Source organism: Melozone crissalis, unplaced genomic scaffold (genome assembly GCF_028551555.1).
Source record: "Melozone crissalis strain CALT ecotype California unplaced genomic scaffold, PUWL_Pcris_2 ptg000016l_1, whole genome shotgun sequence".
NCBI classification, from domain to species: Eukaryota; Metazoa; Chordata; class Aves; order Passeriformes; family Passerellidae; genus Melozone; species Melozone crissalis.
Genome location: NW_026535794.1, coordinates 41,406,554 through 41,431,546, shown reverse-complemented (window position 1 = coordinate 41,431,546; position 24,993 = coordinate 41,406,554). Strand labels below are relative to the sequence as shown.

At 38.9% G+C, this 24,993-nt stretch overlaps 1 protein-coding gene across 2 annotated transcripts in view; it reads right to left on the bottom strand.

The window, feature by feature from the left end:
* The window catches only part of RBMS3 (RNA binding motif single stranded interacting protein 3), a 703,629-nt gene that overhangs the window by 37,825 nt on the left and 640,811 nt on the right, over positions 1-24,993 (bottom strand). For both annotated transcript variants that reach the window (XM_054273879.1, XM_054273880.1), the window contains one exon: positions 625-735. In XM_054273879.1, the coding sequence (XP_054129854.1) occupies positions 625-735 (111 nt within the window). The remainder of the gene's footprint in view (positions 1-624; positions 736-24,993) is intronic.

Below are 24,993 nucleotides of genomic sequence, written 5' to 3'. Positions count from 1 at the left end.
CCCACATTCACATATCAAACCACCATTTATGGTCTGCAGTTGCTGTATTTTAGGAACTTTTCAGAGAGCTTAAAGAATTTTAATTAAGAATGGTTTTTTGCCTTTCTCCGACTCTGGGGGAGTTAACTGAGTATGACTGACACAGTTGAAAAAGAAAATTTGAAAACAGTTGTTGAAATAAGCATATTTAAATATGATATACTAGAAACACAGCTGGCCTTGACCAAAAATCCCATTTCTAAGTCTGGAACAAAATACATATGGTTGGCTGCTATGGTTTGAAGTGAGCAGTGGATCCTACCACAAAGGCAGAAGTCCTGATCCCAGTGGTATGAAACTTTCTCGACCGACAAGCAAACAATTTAAAAATAAATTGATAGAGCAGTACTTCCATAACTACATGAGAACTAGTACAGATAATTCTTTTTAAATATAGGTTTTGTTGGCCTACCATTTTACTACTCATGCTACTTTGTCATTTCTGTTCTGTAATAGCTAATGCTTACTGTATGATGATGAAGCCCTCATTTCACCACCAAAAGCACTGAAGAGAGTAGCCAATTACCTTAGGAAAATCAGTAAGCAAGAGATGCTGTGCAATAGAGAAAAAAAGAGCGACCTTACCGTTCCTGTTGTGCCCAAGGAAAGGTGGTTCATCTGTTGGGTCAGAGGGCCCATCATGCTTGCTGGCTGCATTGACATAGTGTGGTCCATTGTTGGTGTTATCACAGCACCCTGGAAACACACATTATTTACAGTTCAACCTCTCATATTCCAAAAAAAAAAAAATAAAGAAGGAAAAAAAGGCGTTCTTTAAATGAGTGAACCTGACTGAAAACTTGACATGAATCTTAAAAGACACTAATACATCTGTCAGAAAAAATGTGTTTTGCTCCTATTGACAACCAAGCTACACACATATATTATTTGTACTGCTAATGAGGCCATTTTATGTCAGCTCCAATTAAGTGTCATTTTTTACTTCATTGCTTCTGACAAACAAATGCATATGTTCTTTCTATGATGAATGCTACTGTACATTGCGAAATGCCTGTCATTTCCGTTTCTCCATATCCTATATAGAACAATCTTACAGACAGAACACATATGTCCCCAATTTTCTCTGCCTTCTAAAGCCTTCAGTCTCAGAGATCTTCAGCCTATTATGGTAATTATCTTGGATTTTTCCAGTCTCAATTAAGAACCCTTACTCATGGTATTTTATAGCTGGTTAAGTAAGACCAGCTATTGACAGTGAGTTTGGTAGTGACACCCATTTAAAACACATACACTGTGTTTAAAAGCATTTTTCTTCTCTGCATGAAAAACAAATACAATAATAACAAAGACCATGTGTACTAAAGCAAGACTCAGACTTTGACCAAAAAATGAAACAAAAGACATGCCAAAGGAGCTTGCGAGAGAGAGCTCCTTTGCCATTCATATTGCTTGGTTTTTGCTCTCCCACTCCCCACGGTCCCATGCTGGCAACATCATGACTTAGTGAAGTGTTGATTCTCTTCAGTTCTATGTTGCAAAATGCTATTTCCTGTGTTGGTCAGAGAAAGTCAGTCAGAAAGTGTGGTGTGCTCTTTTTCTTGCAGATAGTGACATAAGGCAGTATTTCCAGTCATTTCTTCATAAGAAATAATACTTTTACTCTGTATGCCTCTTTGTGTACACACATCACAAACTTGCACAATCACATCTGCTACAATATGTGAAAAATATAGATGAATATATCTGTTAAAAAAATTTGACTTTTTTCTCCCCTTTGAGAATACTGGAAAAATCCACCTATAAACAAACTTGTTTAACCAACTTGTGAAACAAACTTGTTTCAAAACTCATAGCATATCTGTTCTTACATGTTTATCTCACATTTACATAGAACTGTTTTGCCCAGGATCTCATTAGAAGCTAAGAATTTCAAATTTTCAGTTGCAAATAGAAATAAATAAAAATACAAAATTCTGGAGAAATATCAGTTCAATTTTGCCTCACTTTCCAGCAATATTTTTTCTATGCTCATCCTATCTGAGAAGTATAGAGTCTGCAGCCCCTGCATCTCATTCCTTGCATGAAGTGGGGTAAGAAGAAGGTAGGCTCATTTTGGTCAGTAATTTTTGCAATATCCTCAGCATATGAAATACATACACAGTTGTTTTATGTCACAGTGTGGATTTACATTGCATTGACAAGAGTCCCTAAAGAAATCTGACAAATTACAGAAGTTAGCCTCTGTGGAGTATCTGTCATGATTCCAAATAAATGCTTAGGAAACAAGCCGATCAAACCTGCAACACTTCCCACTTTTTGCCACTTTATTGGCTATTATTAATTTGCACTGGTTTACATTGATTAATTTATGGATTAACTCATTTAATGAACCACCACACAGTGAAGTCTTCCCTTCGGGTACAAGGGTCTAAAAGCAAGTCTGCAGGGCACACACTCATTCAGCCCATTAAGCAGTTCCTGCATAGCAGAATCAATGCAAGAGTCTGAAGAAGAGCCATGCACAACAAAAATAATCTTGTTTTGCCTTTGAAATCAGTGGCCTCAGACACCATGCAGCCAGATGAGGTTCTAGGGTTTGGGCTTCAACTGCACTTCTTGGTTATGATAGGACATTGTAAGCTCTGCTCAGCATTTTTACTCTATCAAACCATATGTGCTCAAAGTAAATCTGTCAACTGATAAACAGTTCTCAGTTCCCTCTACAAGCAGTGTTCTCCTTTGTCTCAAAGGTGGAGAATTGCCTCAGGCCTTTCCATGAAAGACAAGTTGGGCTCCCACTTGTGATGTCAAGGAAGGTGATTCTCCCTCTCTTCTCCATGTTCATGGTATCCCACCTTGAGAGATGCACCCAGCTCTGGGTGCCCCAGCATAAAGTGAATGTGGACCTGTTTGAGAGGGTCCAGAGGGGGGCCATGAGGATGATCAGAGGGCATCAAGGTATGTAAGCATCTGAAGGGAAGGTGTTAAGAGCACAGACCAGGCTCTTCTCAGTGTTGCCAAGCAATGAGGCAAGAGGCAACAGGCAGAGATTGATGCGAAGGAAGTTCCTGGGGAAGAGCTTCTTTACTGTGCTGGTGATCCTGCATTGGAACAGGCTGTCTAGAGAGGCTGTGGAGTCTCCCTCACTGGCCATACTCAAGAACCCTCTGGATGCAATCCTGTGTGAAGATGCTTACTGCAAAAATACAGCTGGAGGAACTTGCTGTGATTACATATGTGACAGACTGATAACTATTTCTGGGTTTAATTCAGGAACCTGGAAATAAAGAAGGGGCAGTGGTGAAGGAAGTCTTATGGTTTAGTGTAACAAATGTAACTGCCAGACATAGAATGGAAAAATATGAGAGCAAATGTCTTTCAGCAAATAAGTAAACACAACAGGTATTGCAAACAAACTATTAAAAATATATGGATGAGAGAGAAAATATATCAAGGACAAAAAAATTGCTCAGATACAGAAAACATCTAATTTTCAAATTGAAAATATATATATTCCTGTCCTTAAATATACATCATTTAATACACTAGAAAAAGAAGCTGGAAAAACAAATCAAATATTTGCAGCTTTCCTAAGACAGCTTAATATGTTTTAAGCTGACAGTTACCTAGAGCAGAGAATTACATGCATTTCCCAGATCATTAATTCACCAGTTCAGAATCTTCTTGTGATCACGTAGGAAAGAAATTATACTTAATTAAGGAAATATTGTCTGGTTGTTAGGGCGACCCTCAGTCTCCAGACCATAATGCATTTCATATTACATGCTGTCAAGTCCATTCATATTCAATTTATTTAGCTGTAGAAGACAAAAAAATGTCTTGCCTCAGATGTTGCCATCATATTAAAAGTAATTTGATTCTTTTCAGCCTATTATATGTAATTGCTGATAAACATCCAGTTGGCTACTGGCAAATGTTATATCAAACGTATTGTTTCGTCTTCATCTGTTTGGATGTCTCATTTTACTGAGGTTGTAAATATATAGAAAGGCATCTTAGCATTGCAAACTATTACTTAAAGCCCTTTTTAATGGCAAAAAACCTGTAGAAGAAATTATAATGAGATTTTTGCCACTGTCTTTGCCAAAAATGTAGTTGTCCTGTCAAGTATTTAGATCTGTCCTGTTGCCCTGTTGCCTCAGTAGGATGACATTTATTTAATTTTTTTTTTTAGTTCCCACAAGAAACTGATTATAATGACTTTTAAATTTGGCAAGATATTCTTAGCATATGATTTTTCATACAATTTTGTTGATGCTAGAGTGGCTTTAAAAGAAATTAACAGGGCAAATGGTAAGGAATAATGATACAGACAAGTATGGTTTTTGTAACATTTTGATAAACCTGAGATAAGCTGACATACACATTTGATTTCCTCTTCACTTTATTTGAAAGATCTTGCTGTTTTAGAATGCTTTAAGCTTTATGAACATATTTTTCCTATAAGAAAGTAAATGTATATATTTCAGAATATAGTCTATCACTTACAAAGAGAGAAGCTGGAATTTATGAACACTGCACATCCCCTCTATAGCAAAAAAACTCAAATTACAGGAAGGACACCAAATACAGTTTGGTGTATGAGGTAAAATATCTTTAAATATTTGTCAATATCAAAAGGCATCAGCAGAACAATTCCATGTTGGTGCAAAGACAAATGCCACCTTTTGTCTGTTGTAGGGTGGGAAAGTGACATCAGAAATAAAAAGTGTATTAGGAGGCTTTAGGAATGGAGAGTTCACTAGTTGAGAGATGCACTTAGGGGCCAGTGGGAGGATGGATTAGCTGGCCACAGATTTCTACAATAATGAACTGCATTAAAGGCTTCTATTTTATTTCAGTGTTCTAATACTGATACTGGACTTAAGGGGAAAGTACCAGCTGAATAAATATTTTTTAAAGCTTACAGTAAGCATCTGTTTATTTTAGAATTTACTTTTCCTTTATTTAGGAAAGTTTAAATAATTTAACCATACTCACAAATTCTGCTTTGTAAATACTGGTCAATGTAAAGCCAATAAACTTTACAGCAGAAAACTTACTTTTCAAATTTGTTTACAGATATCTTGTGCAGACATATAAGCACCAGGCCATTCCATCTGAAAATTTATTACCTTACTACCAAGTGAATGCCTTTATGTTATCGAGAACATGTTGTTCCTTGAGGTTTTATTAAATTGAGTGAAAGGATGACTTTCCTTGTACTTATCAGACAGACACATCTATCAAGAATTAATATGAAAAAAAATCAACATGCAAGCTTTTTTGCAGAGAAATACACTCTCTCTGCACACTGAACAAATGATGGCCATATTTGTATTGATTTACTATTCTGTCTAGTCTGACTTGTCTGATCTCCTTGGGCTGCCTCTCACAGGCAGCAGAAAAACCAGGTCCCCTTGTCAGAACTGAGTCTACTGAACTACTCCAAACTGGTTGGTAAGGGTCAAACTCCTGTGACTGTTGCAGGAAGAGTAAAGGTAGCTTTGAAATCCTCTCTGTCCTTGTCATCACCTCTGCTGGGAATATTTGTTGATATTTCAAAACAAAGCAAAACTTATTTTCCCTTTCTCAGTGAAAAGATAGCAGTTGCTGTGGCATTTGCCAGTTTATCAGAAGTTAAATCATGATTTGAGTATAGTGAAGAAGATCAGCAAAAATCAGCTAAAAATGTATATTCTGCAAATCTTAGGATTTCATTTCATTTCATTACATTGTTGATTTCAAAAGCTTGCTAAAAATGTGGTAAAGCGAGCAAGAAGCCCAAACAGTCCTCTAAGTTAAAGTAGCTTTAACTTTGGAATAGGCAAACCTGATACAGACCATCAATGCTGAGTCCTGCTTCTGCACTGAGTACTAAACCTGAGTTCACACTACCATGTGAACATACCCCCCCTATTCTGAATATTGGACATTAAATGAAAGTCTTATCTGACATCGCCTTCATAACTTAGTTGAACCTCCGAGGAGCAATGGGCACATTTGCTTTCCCTTTCTTTGTTTTTGCTCTATGTTTGGGAACTTCTTTCTTTGGCTGAAAGCATACATCATAGGTCCAAGAGAGTTACTGCCCAGAAATACCTGGTTTTAAAGGATTAAGAATCCAAATATAGAGTGGTAAATAAAGAACAAAGGTGACCCTTGTGTAGGCTTCACCTTTCTTACAACAATAGCCACGTTTTTTTTGATGGTTTCTTTCCCATTGCCTTGTATTTCCTGTCTCCTAGTCTGAAATACAGCTTTTGATAATGTACAGATACTAGCCTACATGTACAAATGCAGATTAAAAGGATGTAGAAATGGGAACATCAAGATATAAGGAGAAGACAACTGATGCAATAGGAAGAGTTTTATATTGGTAACTACGTGTACAAATAAAGCAATACCTGAAATGATATTGTATCAGTTAATAAATGTATTATACCAGGCAGTACCATATGTCAGTAGTTTATGCTTCTAACAGATCATAAAAAATCAGTAAATATCAGAGCATATCTCTGTCTGTTAATCTAAAAGGACCTAACAAAAACAAATAGCATTTACTCTGCACACAAAAAGCTGCCCATGTCACTCAGTGCCTAAGCTGACTTTTGCATGGTGACTTGTATCTTTCCACCCAAAGTAAGATCTAAAAAGAAAGTCTATTCAAGAAAGTGACAATATTACAAATATTTATGAATGGAAAATACATCTGAGTTCCAAGAGGGACTCTGAAGCACATTTTGTGAGCCCTGTGTTAGACCTTTGCCCTTACTGTCTGCCCATGCATGTTGGACCATAAACCCATGTGCTTCTCAATAGACTCAAAATCTGATGTTTTCATACCTTTCTTCAACTTTATTCAGTAAGAAATAAAATAAAATTACTGGTATTATATGCAGGAATAAATGTTAGTATTTTAGCTGGGATCTGCCATCAGGAAGGAGCCCACAGCAATTAGGAAATGACCTGTTGCAGTGGGGTATTCATTCCAACAATTTCTGGAGAAGGCAGAGAGGCCATAGGCAGCTCTTGATCTCTCATGTGACCTATTCTGGAAGGGAATGGGAAATCTCATTTGCTTTTTTCCCTACTCTTCAGCTTATGAGTATGCATTTGGCTGTATGATGGCTTTCTGTAGCCACTCCACATATCAGTGCTTTTGTTAAGTCAAGAACAGTCACCACAAACAAAGAATCCTCACAACTCAAAGAGGGTTTAGCATCCCTGGAAGACAAAAAAAGAAACACAAAGGTGGTAATTTGCCTGGGACATAACTACTGTAATGCACAGATCAAATATTCTCCTGCCCTTTCCACTATCAGATTTCACAAAAGAAAGATTTCAATCCATGTCAAAACAAGCAATTCCATTCTGTTTATATTTTTATATATATTCTGACGTGGATGAAATTCTTCCTTCCTTCACTGTCTCCCAGCAGCTGATGTGCCATCCTAGTAAATGGGAATCAGGAGTCTCTTTCCTGCAGACTAGTTTTTCTTAATATCAGAATGGAATTTCATCTATTAAAGTTAAATCCAAATAATACTTCCCTTCAAACAGCTCTGTTCTATTCCCTCCCTTCTTGCCTATAACCAGGTGTGAAAATTCACTTAATGGCTCATCCTAGGTGATAAATGGATATTATCAAACTGTACATTAAAATACAAGCCAGAACCAGTTTCTAGCTAACGTTTTCACTTCTTTGTCTTAGTGAGTTCAAATGAAACTTTCAAAAAGGATGTCATATTTGTATCCTCAATAGTTTGATTTTACATATACATATATACACACACAAAATTACACATGGGAAGACAAATTGTATTGCCAATTCTATTACACCCACTCAGGCCACAATGTTTTTTCAGTATGTGGATAGGTTTTTTTTAACATTTGAAACTCTCAGTGCAGGATTTATTATGGCAAATATAACTAAGAGTAACAGTGACTGGTTTTTAAACTTCCTGTTCACGAGGAACATTTAATGAGCAATAAGTACAAACTTCTGTTATAAGCTGAAAATGGTTACTAATTTTATTTTACTCAGGCAAACATGTTTCTAAAACAAGAAAAATGCTTGACAGAAAATTTTGCCTCCAGAGGCTTGTGCTTTTAAGTGGAGGTACAGAGAAGATTGGTGACATGAGAGCATGTAAGATGTTTAATGTAGTGGGGCCCTTCCTCTCCCTGGGCCTCCAGTTTTCCATGCAAGGTGAGGCAGTCCCTCCTGTCTGTGTGCTCCCCAAAGGCATGGCAACAGATGTGACCCAGTGTCTGACACACAGGGCTGCTGATCTCTGCTTTTCCGGCAAGATTCAGTGCATAGGGCATTTGCCAGGAAGAGAGAGTGCTTAACTGGGTTTGGGGAGAAAAGTCCAGTGACACTTCTGTGTGCACTTCTAGCCTTGACACTGCCACGGCCAGTGACAGGGCAGAAGCTGTGACAGTAACAGATGTGCTGTGTTTTGTCTCCTGCCCAAAACCTGGAGGGACTTGCACTGTGTAAGCTGTAATCTAACAGCTGAGCTGGATGAAAATATTCACTGATTAGAAGGACAAACACTGACACTGAGAGACATCAGAGATTATTAGGAACTGGCTATCAACAAGAGAAAAAAAAAACAAACCCAAAACCAAGCAGAAAAGTGGGCTGGTAATATAATTCTATTAAAGTCATATTAGAGGTAAGATGACAAAAATGACACTCTACACAGTGAAGAAAATGGTATGGCTGTGGGTGGTGTTAACTCCACAACACTAAAAGGACTTAACACAACCAGACTTAGACAGAAATATCTGAAACACCTTCAGCATTCAAAACAGTGAGGTGGTATCTCTGAATGAACTTCCAAGGAGACATACTGAGGCGCTAGGGTGGGAGACAGCAGAGTGCTCCTCTGTGAGATCCCAAGTACTTGAGAGGACAGTGGGAACAACAGTTAAGGAATGGCTCATATCAGGATGTTTCCCTGCAATTCTGAGATCAGAAAGGCTCTTGTAAACCAGAATTTATTAGTGCTGGACACTACAAATAAGGCAGCCTCACACAGTTGCTCCTGGACTTCAGATCAGCCCTTCCAATGTCAAGCCAAAGGGAACTCTACAACATCAGAGCTAATTCCTAGGTGAGGCTCAAATCTAGGCTGCACTCTCAAAGCCACATTGATGTAAGGGCTACCATGGAGTCCAGGTACACAGCTGCATGGGGTGGGTAGGAAGCCACCTTGAAATGCTGAGATTAATGTTGCTGTGTCATTCCTGAACTCAGCTACAAACACAATGTCCATCCTCCATGACGATGCACTATGGTGCACTGCCATCTACTGCCTATGTCTCAACTCCTTGTTGGCAGCTCCTGCACAAAGGAAGACTAAAGGTATGAAGAGTCTGAAAATTATGTCCTTTCCCTCCTCATACCATTTTTCAAATTTAAAAATTCTGGAAAGCTGATGAGGACCAGTAATTTGCACATAATCTTCACAGGAATCCTTCTTATCCTACCTATTAGGAAAGACAGGTAGGAGAAGATGCTATGAATGAAACTCTGGGTGAGTAAGGATGCTTTTCTAACGATGTGCTTCTGTTCAATAATAGATTTTAGACTTGAAGATGATAGACTGGGAAATCTTGTACTAAGCCACTGTTCATGTTTTGTATCAATTCAATTCTAGATCACAGTGATTCATACCTATCTTTAAAACTAAAAATGCACCTTATTAGAGAGGTCAAATACAGAAATCTGTCTCTCTGTCATGTTCTGTTAGATTCGTAACCTGTAATGTTAAACAAAGCCCTTTCCCACACAGTAATGGAAAGACAACCATTCTAGCCTGCCTTTCCTTTCACTTAAACCCCAAAATTTTCACAGCCTGTGTGTCCTGGTCCAGATCCCAAATGGCATTTCATTTTCTGGACTTGTAACTCCTTAGGGGAGGCTATGGATGGAATACACTCCATTCTGTATTGAGATTTATCCTTTGACAGGTTAAAACTATCTACTGGCACTGCCAGCTCTGTGACAGTCCTCAAATCCAAGACTGAGGCACGTATTTCCAAGAGTGCCTTCTTACCTTCTATTCCATCATTAAAAGTAACCCAAGACTATGCCTCACTCACGCCTTTACAAATTTTAAGCGTGATTTTTCTGACTTTAAAAACTCCAGACCAGTTCCTCCTTGGACTCTCTGCAAGCAAAATGTCACCAACACCTGGATTTTGCTGCTCCTGGACAATCCACCCTGCTCTGGATGAGACACCATTCCAGTTTGTACACTGTTTTGAACAACTGAGACTATTGGCACAATCTGGGCAAACTGTGGCTGCAGAAGTCCCAACCTAAAACTTCTCTCCCAGACGCATGAGACCTCAAGAGGCCAGTAAAGCTGATGGCAGCCAAGTACACCGAGCATGTCCTTCAAAGGTAACTACATCTAAATCCGGGAAGGTACAAATCGTATAGATAAAATCAAATTCAAGTCCTCAGCTATGTGTCACCAGTCAGAAAAAAATGGAGCCTAGACAGGGTAAACAGATTTTTTCAACTAAAAATTGGATATTTTAAGTTCTCCTTTACTTTAAGGTACTTCCAGTGAAACCAGTCTGTGTGTTAGAATAAACAATTAACATTTGTAAGTCTCCCTTCTACAAAAGATCTCAAAGTGTTTAAATACTGTGTGATATAAAGAGAACTCAGGAGCTGATCTATTATCAGGGTTCTGGGATGAGTCTGGATCTACATCTGACCTTTCCCGAGCCCATGAGTGTTCAGACTGGGGGGTACATCTTGGGTCGTCACCATTGCAGGACCAAAGAGAACAGGTGGTTCCATTTACACCCACTAGTCCAAATTGATCAAGAAAATGATACATTTTAACTCTTGATTCATGCTGAGCAGATTTGAAATAAATAAGAGAAAATGGCTTCTGAGTCTACTTTGCTCTACACTCCATTGTCTCTTAAAAGCAAATGAAAATATTGAGGAAAAGCAATTTAAAAGAAACCCATATGAGTAAATATTCACTCCAAAAATGGTTCAAATAGTCTAAGAAGGAGATATGAAAAGTTCAGAAAGATGCAGATTTTGGCTATTATTAAGACTAGAAAGAAGAGAAAGTAAGTGATCCAGCAAGGATTATTCTACTTTTTAAAAATATATCTTTACTGATTAAGAATGACTAAATTGATATATTTTCCCTTTTGTTTTCTGTCCGGATAAAGTCACTCTTGGGCAGAAATCTTCCTTATAAAGTTTCAGCCTAGAGCACATTTTTACAGCTGAGTTATTATCCTTAAAATAAGAGTTCATACTGGAAATGCTGGCAGCCCTCTTAACTATTGTACAGCAGTGAGCACAGCTGGAACATGTTAAATATGCTGAAAGTACATGGGGGGAACAGAGAGGCTCAGGGGCCTGGTAACAGAACAGAGAGTCTCACCAGGTTTGGTCATTGCTGGGACTGAAACTTTTATCAAGCGACAGTTGCTCAGTTCTGCTCAGGTATCAGCTACCCACAGAGAAACTCTCCACCACAGAGATACACCACTGTGACTGGGGATGTCCAACAGCCTTCCCAAGGGCTGGGAAAGGTAGGGAGCTGCATCTCCACAGGTTACTGATCGGGGAGAGGCCTGCATGGTCCTTGGCCAGCATGCTGTTCTGCCTACAGAGGGTGTTTGCCACTGGCCTATGGCTACTGGGTCTTCTCAGGGCACTCAGTTTTATCAGAAGGATGGTAACCACTAAAGACTGTTCCTTTTTCCAGATTAGTGAATGGACCACATCCATGCTATCACACTGCCAGTTTCAGAGGAATTGCCAAAGCAACATGGGCAAATGAAGTCAAAGTCTGCTGCTTCAGTTTTCTTTAAATAAATTTACCAGAGTAAATCAGGTAAGTTGCTCCAATTTACACTTATCTGTACATGCTGCAGTAATCTCTACAAAAAGATTTTACTTATTACAGCTTTTATTTTGTACACCACCATTTCCCACCACCCACTGTGTACTAGTCCATGGGAATGTACAGCAAGCAGTCAGATCCTGACATACCTCAAAGATGTTTTTACTTCTTTGCGACTTTGTGGTTTCCACACACTGTCTGATTTGCAGAAGTTTAGGCTGAAATAATTTTTTTTTTTTTGGGCAGCTTTCCTGAATTTCTTTCAGCTATTTTAGTATTGTAGAGGTGTTCAGTTTTCTCTGGAAAAAAATATGTTTATTTTCTCTGGCACCTAAAAATTAACTACCATTGTGGTCAACAGTAATTTCAGAGGTTCCACGAACGAGCCATGAAAGAGCAGTTCAAGTTTTTTTCAAAGTGATTTTCTAAATCCTACCTGAAGTAAATTCTCCAGGTTACAAGGCAGCTGATGGGAGCTGCCTACTACCAAATACTGCTCTGAAAATGCCTCAGACAACAGAGAGCACCTTGCTCTGGAGCCAGAGAGGAATGAGCTGGTGAGTCACTGTTGTGGTAAATGTACCAGAGTGAGTCTTTGACCCAAAGTGGATGGCCAGCCTTCCATGAAGCACTGATCAGACAGCTGAGTCTGCCATGAGTTCAGTAAGATGTCTTTCACATGATGGTAAGAAGATGCTTTGGAGGAACAAATCATAGAGGAAGCTAGAGAAAAGAAGGGCAGCTGGATAGTATATACACATATTGCTGAGATGAACAGTAAGTTATTTGGAAAAACAAAAAAAAAAACAACAAACAACTCTGAAGGAGAATAAAACATCCTATGAATCCAGGTCACATTTGGCACATGGTTGTGACCAAAAGAATAAAAAATTTGAGCTGTCAAAAGGAATGTTTCCACCATATTTCAAAATGACATATCATTTCAGAATTTATCTAAATTTGAAGGGAGAAAAAAAGCTTAAAATTAGTTCAACAACCCAGAAATGAAAACAGGGAGATTATAGATATTTGGTCTTTGTTCTTCTCACCCTTTCCTCACTCCCTAAGTTCTCTCTGGGAGTGGAGTCAAAACAACATTTTCACAACTTTTTCCATGTCACTACTCTCTCCGTCTGCACATTTTCACTTGAAGACAAGTTTTAGAGCTATTATTTGATTCTGCCCACAAAGCCAAATTTTATTATCCACAGAGTATTATATATGTAATAATCCTGTCAGTCATAGCCAGAGGCAAAGGGTAGCCTCAGAGGTAAAGGAAACAAGAAACATCCAAAGGAAGATAAATAGGAATGAGATGATAGGCAAATGGCCAATACTCCCATCTTTTGTTGAGAGCTTTGTGGATAGAAAAAAATAGTCCTCTAATTAATTCCAGAGTGACAGGGACTCGGGAGCCAGGTTCTGTGCACTGCATGCTTGTGAATCTTCATTATATGTGAAACCCCTTCCTCCAAAAACCAAACAAACTCTTGTTTTGTCTTTGACATCAAAAGATGCATAGTAACTAACAACAGATGTTCTGATAAACTCCAGTAGAGACCAACCTCTTGGCAGCCACATTTCTGTTCTGCAGTGACTTTTCCAGTCACACAGAAAATCCACTTGTGGGACTGAAAAATACATGAAATGGTTTTCTGGTAGTATTTCCTGTGGTATTTTCTGTTACTATCAAGGAACTGCAGCATCATGAAGAACCATCTTCTGGTGTTTCAGTTCAGGGTCACTGCAGATGATTATGGATTCAGGGAAGTAATGCAGAAGTGCACAGCTTGAAGAGGGAACTAGATGAGGCAAAAATTTTAGCAGAAGCTGATTGCAATTTCTGTGGTTCAAACTTCTGTAATCCAACAATCACAGTAACATACAGATCTTAGTGAATTCGAAAAATTTGGCTTGAAATCCTGAACCTTCTGAAATTAATTACAGTTTGTCATCAACTACCTGTATTTCACATTGTTTTAATCCTCTGAGACAGATGCCAAGCTGTACATCACTATGCAGGTATACAAAAGATTTTTATAGCACAGACAGATTTTCATTAATTAGTTATGTCTAGCAGGGATGATTCTGCTCTTGTTTTCAGATTCAGATTGCAATTCAGTGATTTTTGGGTTTTTTTTCAGTAATCCAATTGTAAATTTTGTGGCCCTATGCTTCCTGCAAACTTGTTTAACCAAGAAACAAAATTTTGTTTTCTGGCAAAACAGCCATCTTTTCAAGAAGCTGAAGTAATTAATAAAGATAAGGACAACCAGCCTTGGAACAGGAAAGAATCAAGTCTAATAAAAATTTCCAGTAAGAAACCATCTAATAAATACTTGTTATGCACACTGAGAAGGATCCTTAGGCTGAAATGTTGCCATAAATTATTCATATGGAAGTTTTGGACTGTAAACAAATTTATGAAGATAATGATCTCTTTGCAATTCATGAACAAAAGTGGAGGGAGGGGTCAATCCCAGAATAAACTGCGATGTATAAATCCACCAGCTGGAGGCATAAAGTACTGATGCAGAGATTCACTGCAGAAATTGTAAAATAATCCCTGTGTGTTTTCTCCTTCCAGAAAATCTGCTTTGAAGAGCAACTGCAGAGCCAAATAATTTAGTGTATCCTCATTTGCTGTTCTTGACCAGAGCAGTAATCACAAGTTAGAAATCAAAGTCTTTGGACTATAATGGGTGAATCAAATGAGAACTGTGCACAGCATTAGCCTGTGCCTGCTTAAAACTAGCAGCAAGCAAGCGTGAAACCTTCGTCAGTACAGACCGCAAGGGGTTGTTGCAACTTTGGGAAACACTGATGTTCATTTTTGTTTGATGTACCAAACAGCTTTTCCTCAATTGAGGATTCATACTGACTGACTAGGTGGTTTAATAAGCTGAATGAATTTCACAATGGCAAAGTTTACTTCCAGTACATTTATTTAATGGCTGAGGGAACTGATGAAAGGGAAATAAAAATCTGATGAGGAGGAAAAAAAAATTAGTCTAGAATCTAGACTCCCCCAGGACAATTTCTTGTGCTTTGTATCCTCTGTACTGACAGACAACATATTTGCTTTCTAGCTAATTATCAACAAGACTAAAATTTTACATCTTTGATGTGTATGAGATCAAAGAATATTAGGAAATAAAAGTAAGATTAACATAATTGTCTTGTACAGCTATAATAAATTATGACTACATATACAATCAGACACCCCGCTCCTCGGGAAGGCATAAACTAGAATCAATTGAACTATACAAGAACCTTGTTTAATTTTGTTTCCTCTGCAGTTTCTCACCTCTTTTGACACCCACCACTGGATCCCAGATGGAAAGCCACAAAAGAGGCCCCCATCCCAGCGACCTATCTGAAACTCATGAGATTCACAGAAGCTCCTGTTTCAGTTGTTGAGCCTTAAAAAAACAGCAGCCTTGTGCAGACATGGCAGGTCACCAGCAGGGGATGAACTAAAAGATTTCCAGGTCCAAAATCACATATCCCTACCACATGCTTGATCTAAAGGATTCATTTATATTTAGGTTTTTTACTTTTTTACTAGCATTGTCTACCTAGTGTGCTTACACAGACTGGGCATCCAAACCTCTTTGGGAGCATTTTGTAGTAGTGCAAACTTTTTCTATTATGTATCTAGGACACGATTCTCATCCATCAAATCCGTGTGACAGCACGCTCAATTTAGGAAAAAAGAAAAAAAAAAGAGGGGAAGCAATGCTTTGATGTATACCTGCATCTAATTCATCATTACCATGGCTTAAATAATGAACACATTATTTTACGAGTGTTACATTTTCTTTAAACTGTCCATGAGAACAATGCTGCCCTATAATAATTGATAAACACCTAGCTTTGATTGATTTCTCTTCAGTCTTAATACACACAGCATGTTTGTTTACTCCATAAATATCTTAGTATTCCTACTTCCTCATCCTCTCGACTATGAGAAAAAAAAAATCAAAGGCAGCCAAAAGCAACTGCCTTGTAAGAGTAAAATGGGGTGGGAATGTTTGGATGGCCCTGGCTCATTAAGGTGACGTGAAAGGTCTACTTCTGGCTAGGAGCTGTGAGTTATTCCTTCAAGCAAAAGCATTTTGAAGGTTTTATTTGTCATCAGGTGGCAGTGACAATGAAAAACGTCTATTGCACTTCAAGACAGCTGGTAATAAAGCGGCACGGAGAATGACTGACAGAATAACTATACCACTGTAGCTTCTAAGTTTTTACAGCCACTCAGCTGGAGTTATATCATTGCATTAAAAGTGGTTTAGGGTATAAAAAACATTTGATACAGAGGGGTTCTCTCCCTCCCCATCGCTGTATGAGGAATCAGTGCAACAAAATTTGGGTAAAACGGTCTTTTGCTTAATTTAATTAATTGTTTCTACTATGTAGTTTTGCTTTAGTTCACACAAGGGCAAGCCTAAAAATGTTTCTGACTTTCTGACAACTGCCTCATTCAGCACCCTTGCAAGCAGCTCCCAACAAATCCCAGTCTTCAAAGGCACATTGTTTTTGTTTGTTCTCATTGTAACAGATGTTTTGTATCATGTACTTCAATGAACTAATTCATCTGCAGAGGACCGCCTACTCTGGCTGGTGTGCATCCAGCTGTGGAAATAGCTCAAGTGTCATCTGTGACCACTTTCATTCCATTCTTCTGACCTCACAGGATCTCAGTGACCGCATCCAAACCCATTAAAAATAAACAGACCTGAGAACATCCTTTTAAAAATTTTCCAGCGGAGGAGTAATGCTACTCTAGGCAGGAAGCCTTTCTGGAAAGAATGTAACTGAAGCCGAAGGAAGATTCACTCAGCTCTGGAAATCTCCAAAACATGTTGCTTTTATCATATGAACTACCCAGTCAATATTAAGAGGCACAAGACCAATGTCAGGTGTGATTTTGATGGAGCTGAGAGCTTCTGACTAACTCAGTGCCATATCAATTAGCCTGAGCACCAGACAATCAATCACCACTTCTGCTCTAAATGTACTGAGCTCCCATTAGAAGCTGCAAATACCATGAGGCTACTTCATCTCAACACACTGAGCCCTTTTATATACTGTGGTTCTACTGTAATATATTTCTGAAGTAGAAACAAAATCAATCTGAATTGCTCTGGAGTGGAAGCATATCCCATTAACAGCTGTGCACCAAGATTAAAATGTATTAGTGGATAAAAAATAGTCTGCGTCTGTAAGAAGACAATTACTGCTTTCTTAAAAGTGACCAAATAAAACATCCAATAGCAATAAAGAACAGACTTTCTGAAAATGCTTTTAGAATCAGTTGGGATCACTTCATCACAAGTCAAAACATGCCTGGGATGGTGCAACCATTCCTTGATTAGCTTCCTTAGAAGCAGGAGCAACAAGTTGCTTTCTGAATTTCTTGAGAAGCTGACTGCAGTTTTCCACAGGAAATAAGTAGTTCCTGATAAGATGCTGATCATACACTTCAATACTGGGTCCACTGTATTTGCTAATTACTTTCAAACCACTTAGTCAAGTCACCCATTAAGAGGAAATTATTCAATTGCAGATCCACTGAACTGAGAAACTCGGTGACCAAAACTCCTTGTGGAGCTAGAATTATCCACCTTTGTAAGGGGGCTCACAATACGTCAAACCAAGTAGTTAATTTTGGTTTTGAGAAGCAACTATGGCTGTAGTTAATGAGACAGCTTGGAAGGATTTTTAATATTGTACAACACCAATTACTAGAATATTTCAGAAACATTTCAGAAGCCTTTGAAAACCTTCAGGAAAATTAGAACCTTATATCAATCATCAGAACCGATTCATCACTTTCAGGAAGTTGCATTCCCAAGCCCCGTATTCTGCAGAGAAAATTTTAAAACTTTCTGGCAACTGTCCTATATTTCAAAGATGGTAATTCATCTTCTCACTTCATCTCAGGTGTCTTTATTATAAACTTGCTATTTGGGTATATCTAGGGGTCAGCTGCTTTAAGGTCTAAGCAAATCATGCAGAAGGCATGAACAGCTGGCCGCAGCTCGTGACATTTTCTGTAGTTCCTAACTCAGAGGTAAACAAAATGGGCTCACTCACAGCAACACTAAAGAATTTCACAATAATTTTCACTCACTTCACAGTAACTCATTAAATGGAAATACCTAGGGTACAAATGGGTGCCTGACAGAAGACTCTTTTGGGATTTTAGTCTTTGTCACATATTCTAGCCTTCAGCTGATTTTGATGTTGCTTGGTTTGTTTGGCCTGGGCTTCCACTTTGGAGCATGTCAGAATGATAGATAGCATTCTTTGAAATAGAGAAAATACTTCTCAGAGGGAAACCACCGCATTTGAGTAAAACTATTGTCCTTCAGCACATATAACATACAAAAGTAGTGCCTGTGATGCTCTTATGACTTATACTGGATATTGGAATTGTTAGTGTCAAAGAGTTCTGTCCCTTGTATTTATCCACAAGAGTTTAACCAGCACAAAAGAGTTAACATAGCTTTTTATGCTGTGAGAAGCAGAACAAATATTGCATAATGCCTGGTTACATATTGTCCCAGCTTGGCCAAGCAGATGAAAGGAAACAGCAAAGCACAGTCTCATACTTCACTCGATACAACAGCACTCATGGCATGTTTCTACTTACTCCTTCACTTGTCTGTTGAACAAAATAATGAAAAGAAGCTCAGAGAGGATTCAAATACATTGCATATTGTGGAAGCAGGCAAATATCACCACAAACAGATCATTGCTAATGACCACAGCCCACACCCTCAGAGCCATGACCTGTATCACTGATTTTTATCTGGAAGACAGATTTGAATGGCATGTAAAACTCTAGGGAGAATAAAAAATGTACACATTTTGAATATTGCGAGGAAGTTCTCTTCAATGGTGGTACTTGAAACGTCCTAAGCTCTATTACAAGATGTTTATAATGAGTTCACCTGGCTTACACACATGTCCAATTTTTTCTTTTTTCCTGAATGGATGCAGTTACACACATTGGTATATTTCTATTATCCCAGTGAAAACATCCACGGTTACTACCCACTGAAGTGTGAAGTCCAGAATCTCAAAGACATGCACATCATCTCTGTGGGCCAAGTGAAATGTTTCTCAGGGTTGTAGCCAAACCTGAATGGTGCCATCCAAGGATAAATTATCTTGCTTTTCTATCCTGGACAGTGGAGGCAAAGCAAAGGAATGAGTCAAACTAGTATGGAGTTCCCAGGACCTACTCCAGGTCCATGCTTTTAACACTGGCATGGATTGAAGGCATGTTTGCTGTGTGAGTCCAAATCTGAGCTCTGAGCCATAACTCTTCTCTGGGCAGCAGCAGCAGTATCAGGACTCCCTTCCAAAGACCAGTTTCTCCCACCATTACCATGCTCTAACCAGCTGCCTAAAATTTGCTTTATAGTCATCTCCTGGTAGAACCAATAGCCCAAGGTGTTGAACGCCTGTGAAGACTTAGGTTGAAATGTTATAAAATTGGGTATCAAGCGAAAGCTGATGATGTGAATAGGGTGTTACTGTCTGCAGAAAGCAGCATGAAACCAGGGGAATTGCACAGGTCTTTCACTTCAAATTTTTCTTATTCCTGTGCTGTTCCTGAGGCAAGATGTGGCCTGTCACAGCTTTAGCTGTCACGATGAGTGTCTTTGCTTGCTGCACTTGGAGGGGAGTTAGCAAGGGAGCTAATACAGCTTAGCTATTTCCACAGACACAAATCAGTGAGATGGGGTTCTGCATCTGCTTGTCTATCAGAAACACTCAAACTGCTCCTGACAAATGTCCACCCCTTTCTCTCCCTAAAGAAAGAACTGTGACAAGCACCAGGAAACAATCATTGCATCAAACACTTCATCCTCATTTAAAATAAGTACATCTAGAGCAATCCTCCCCTTTCCACAAAAATGACGTGGCCTGCCAGCAGGAAGAAATGTCAGCGGTGGAATGCATACAACCATGCTTTTCCTGGAACACTGCTTGTCCTCCTGGACCACTGAACTCTGGGTTAGCCAGGAGCAGCTGTGGCAGTGCGGATGAACCAGATTTACAGTGGTGGGTCTCTTCCCCTACCTGCCTACGGAAAATACACTTCTAGCCACAGCCCTGTCAGATGTGGGACATCTGTGGATGTGACACCCACCCCCACCTTCCTGGCTAGAGGCAGGCAGTAGCCCAGTAATTTCCAAAGATGCAAAAAGGAGTTTTTTATTGATAGTGCTAAAGAGGAAGGCTACCAAGCTGGGAGCTGACACAGACTCATATCCTGTGTGGATTGGGCAAAGAGGGGGTGCATAATGATTTGCAGATTGCCGTACTGTAAAAGTACAAAGGCTGTTTGAAAGCAGGCTCTGTGCTGTGTGAATCATATGCAGCCCTCTTGTCCCACCACAGGGATCAGTAGCAGGGTGTCAATCCTGTGATCCTAAGCTTGAAGTTGAAGTAATCATCCAAGTTATCCCAGACTGAACCCCCCATGAGGACTCCACACTCTGTGAGTTTACAGCATTTTAGGAGGCAGAAGCAGACAACTGATAATGAGGAACCCAATTGTGTTCCTGCTTTGGGATGTGCATGTATGGTTTGCCATGCATAGAGAAAAGATAACTTCCACTCAATTGCTCACTCAGAAAAGCACAGTGGTGAAAGGCTACACCTGGGCTTTGGGGTGGATGTTACAGACAGGGTCCCTCCTCAGCAACAAGACCTGCAGTGACATTACAAAACATCCCAGGTAGCTTATGTAAAAGGCACAGATTGGGAAAGGCTGTCCAGCAGACATCCTTTAACAAGAGCCTGTAGTCAGTAACAAGAAATAAAAAATTGCATTTAAACCATAATAATAAGAAGTGAGATTTCAGCCCCTAATTTCCAATTTCTTGTTAACAATAGGTCATTTGATAAGAGAACCTACTCTGCTGGAAGTGCATCTCTTTGACAGGTAGTCCAAAGTTAGTGATTTCACTAAACAACAACTTGGCACTCCTTCAGAATTCTTCAGATTCTGTTGATCACTGTGTTACACAACTCATTCTTCATCAATCCACTATGAAACAGCCAAAGAATGTTCAGTGTCTATGCTATTACATTTCACTATTTGTTTTCTCAGTCATGTAAGAAAGAGGTTGAAACCGTTCTCTCAACAGCACTGCAGATACCACTGACTCACAAGAGGCTTCGTGGCAAACATTGCTGCATGCATGGACTTAATCCTAATGCACACCGCCTTGAGAGGAAAACAAGGCCACAAGGTTACAACCTGAAAACTGTAATTAAGCAATTACTCCACTTCAATGGGACTAAAATCAGTTTAGGAAAGATACACATGATTTGCCTCTGTACTGCAAAGTTTAGGTCAATATTATGTTCTTTCTAAGGACGTTTGAAATTAAAAGAAACCATTTTACCGGTGACAGTTAGAAATGAATGTCAAATACTGTTAGACCTGACAACATTCAATAGTTTCAACAATAAGCTACTACTTTGGTATCTTGGATGTTTTTAACTTCCAGGTTGTCAGACCACAGCCTACATTTATACACTGAGATAAAAAAATTAAATTGTTAGCACTGCCTCTGCAAAAATAATTTAAAAATAATTATGTTATTAAGATGCTTTAGCAGTTACAGTTGAGAAGGTGCGAACTAATCAGCCACTTACTCAGACCCTTCAACAAGTATATCAGAAATGAACACAGAAGGGAGGAAAAAAAGGGCAAGAAAATGCTACATTTGGAGGGCAGAAATAAAATTCACTAAAAGTCTACCTGAGACTTTGCAAATGATATTCAGACACATAAGAAAAGGTTTCTTACAAAGATAAGTGAAAACCAAGGAGAGAACCCAGAGGTTGGCTCCCCATGCAGGGCAGATAGGGGACACATTTCAGAATGAGCCCCAGCTGAATAAGGACACTCTCTCAATTTCCTACATGAACCAGCAGACAGCAGAGGCAGCACTCAGAGAATGAGTGTTAGGGCAGAAAAATGAATACAGACAAAGGAGATGAAAAACCCAGAGAAGTCACTGAACTCAAGGTGAATTGAGGAAGCAGGACTGGATCATCTCTATTGCAGAGCTGGAACATATGAGCACAAGTCCAGTGGCCAGGACTAAAGGATATTAATGAAGATAGAACATAGATAAATCAAAGATAGATCTAGCTAACCTCATTTTTTAAAATAAAATAACCTATTTTCTCAACAAAGGACATGCAGCAGATCTAAACTCTCTGAAGGTCAATAAAGTATTTCAGGCAGTGCTACAGCCAGAAATTACTAAACTTTGGGGATGATAAAGGATTAACTAAAGCAGAAATGATAACAGGTTGTGCTAAAAGACAAGCTATATTACTTCAGTGGGAGGGTCACTAACATCTCCCTCAGGATTGCTCTCATCCAATGTTTTTAATAATTTCCTTGAATAATATTTGGGGAAATTTCAAAGTTGTAAGGCACATTAAGTAAAGTGGCAAATTAGAATACCATACAAGAAGGACTGAACTAAACAGAGCAAGGCACAAATTCATCAAGTCAATCAGGCTAACATGTGGTTTCCTTTATCATGTAGTAGCATCTGCTGGAAATGTGGAAGAAGGAGAAAACCTGGGTATATCAGTGAATTTAGGATGACAGCATTACCAGTCATGAGCACAAGGGAAGAAAGATATTTTACAATGCAGCAAAGTCGTCCCAGAGAAGAGAAGGAAGTATTAAAGCTATTTGCACAAAAGACTTGAATCCTGTGAGCATTGGCTGCCCCAGAAAAATGAATTCAAAGTGGAATAGATCCAAAGAAGGGTCATTGTTGCAGCCAGAGGTATAAAATCCTTACATTACGGCAAATGAAGCAATGTTAACATAATTAGCCTAAAATTAAAACACAGGTGACATTTTTGTCTATAAATTAATGTGGTGAACATTGAGAAAGGACAACAGTTACTGAACACAGGAAGAAGGTTTGACCAAGAACAGATGGAGGCAAAATGAATTAGGAGTACCTTTAATTTGGAAATTAAAAACTGAGTGCTAAGCCTCAGAGCAAAGGTGTTTTGAAACAAACCTCCTGATAGGATTATCAAGAGGCATAAAATCAAAGTATTTAATCAGGTTTTGCAAGGGATTATGTAACATGCCACTGAGATTAGCTCAGTTGGTTAGAGCATGGTGTTAATAATGCCAAGGTTTTGGTTTCAATTCCTGTTTGGGCCATTCACTGAAGAGTTGGACTTGATGATCCTTGTGGGTCTCTTCCAACTCAGAATATTCTGTGACTCTCTATGGTTCCTGGATACAGGAATTTTGAATCTTATAAACCGGTCACTAAGTCCTTAGAGTACATTATTATAATTTTTTACACAAGTCCTGCACTAGAAAAAATCATGATGCAGTTGCAAGTAATACATAGATTAGCTAGTTTTCCCTACCTATGTAAATTGGTCCTTGAATACACTTGGCTGTAACATAATGGTAATTTATGGAAGTGCTGTTGTTCCAAGGATTAAGAAGGTGCCAGAGTCTCCTTCATCAGCTTATTGCTGCAGGCATGATTCTCTTCTAATTCTTGCTGTTTCACACCTATGCAATTCAATTTTCTTAAGTGAAGTTAACTCTTGATTTATACTGGTAAAAATTAGATCCAATATTTCCTTTTGTAGCTTTTTCAAAATGAACATGAAAACCTTGAACCCTAATAATATCACTGTGAGGATGTGTTTAGAGGCATCAGTCAATATAGGCCCTTGTTCCACCAGACTTTTCATAAACTTCTACTAAAAACTATTTAGCACTATGACAGTTTTATGATTCAAATAGATTGGGATTTGAAAAAAGAAAAATCTGAAACTGAGCCTAAGAGAAAGATGTTTTCTCCAAGGTCAAAAAGCTGATCAGTGGCAGATGAAAAAGTGTCTGTCACTAAGTGCTCTAAGCCTACATGTATTCTTTGAAGCCAGTGTGAGGAAAGGCAGGCTCAGGTAAAAAAAGGTACTACAGCAAGGAAAAATACAGCTATAAAATACATCTGTAGCTAAACAAGTATGCATGATTTCCATTTGGAATTTTCTTTCAAAACCAGTTGAAGCCTCTGGGACAAAACCTCAAATGAATACCATATTTAAAAAAAATAGTAAATTAATTAACCTTGAAGATTACACCTTGATTCATACATAATTTTCTTCCTATTCAATTGTTTCTAAAAGGACATCTTGTCAACAGCCTAAAACTTGACTTGATCCTTCACTAACAAGAATTCACCTTTACAGCTTTTACAGGTTGTGCCAGTCTTTATAAATCCTATTTTGGAGTTATCACAGTTAAGGTGCTGCCCTGGCATTACTCTACTTGTAAATCACAGGCTTTCCTCAAAAATCCTCTTCTGATTTTGCAGAAGCCCAGAACCTGTTTCCTTCTCCAAAGCTGCCCAATGCTTATTCTGTAAATGGAAATGCAGATTTCCTGCAGTTGTAGGGATGGAGTTTGAGAGGCAGAAAGGAGATCCAGGTCCCCTTCTACTGGTGAACAGTCCTCTGGTAACATCTTGTATTCTTAACTGCACTATGGAAATGAGAACCACATCTCCATCATGGGAAAGGCACCCAGAGATTATTCCCAGCCTTGCCACCAACTAGTGTGAAACCTCTGTGCTCTCAGACCACAGAGCACATTCAAAGCCCTTTGCTGTCTGTGGCAGATGAAAATTGTTGCCTTTCCCTTCCACCATCACAGAACTTGCATGTTTGGCAATTGCACCACATGACCACCTTTGTTACAAGCAGGCTGGGGTCCAGCTTACAACACACACATCGTCTGATTTGTTGTAAGCCAGCAGAGCAGAGCACTCTCTGTGGAAGGTGGGTAACATCAGCACCAACTGCAAGACAGCAGACAATGCTAGGCACAAAATAAGAGAAAGGTTCATGATGGAGGGTAAATTTGAGAGGACTGTAACACACACATGTCACACACCTCAGCCTGTTCACTGCACACATATCCAGAATGCATCATATGGGGCAAAATACCTGATGGTGAGCTAAATTCAGCACTCTGCTGAGCCTGTTACTCTCTGCAAAC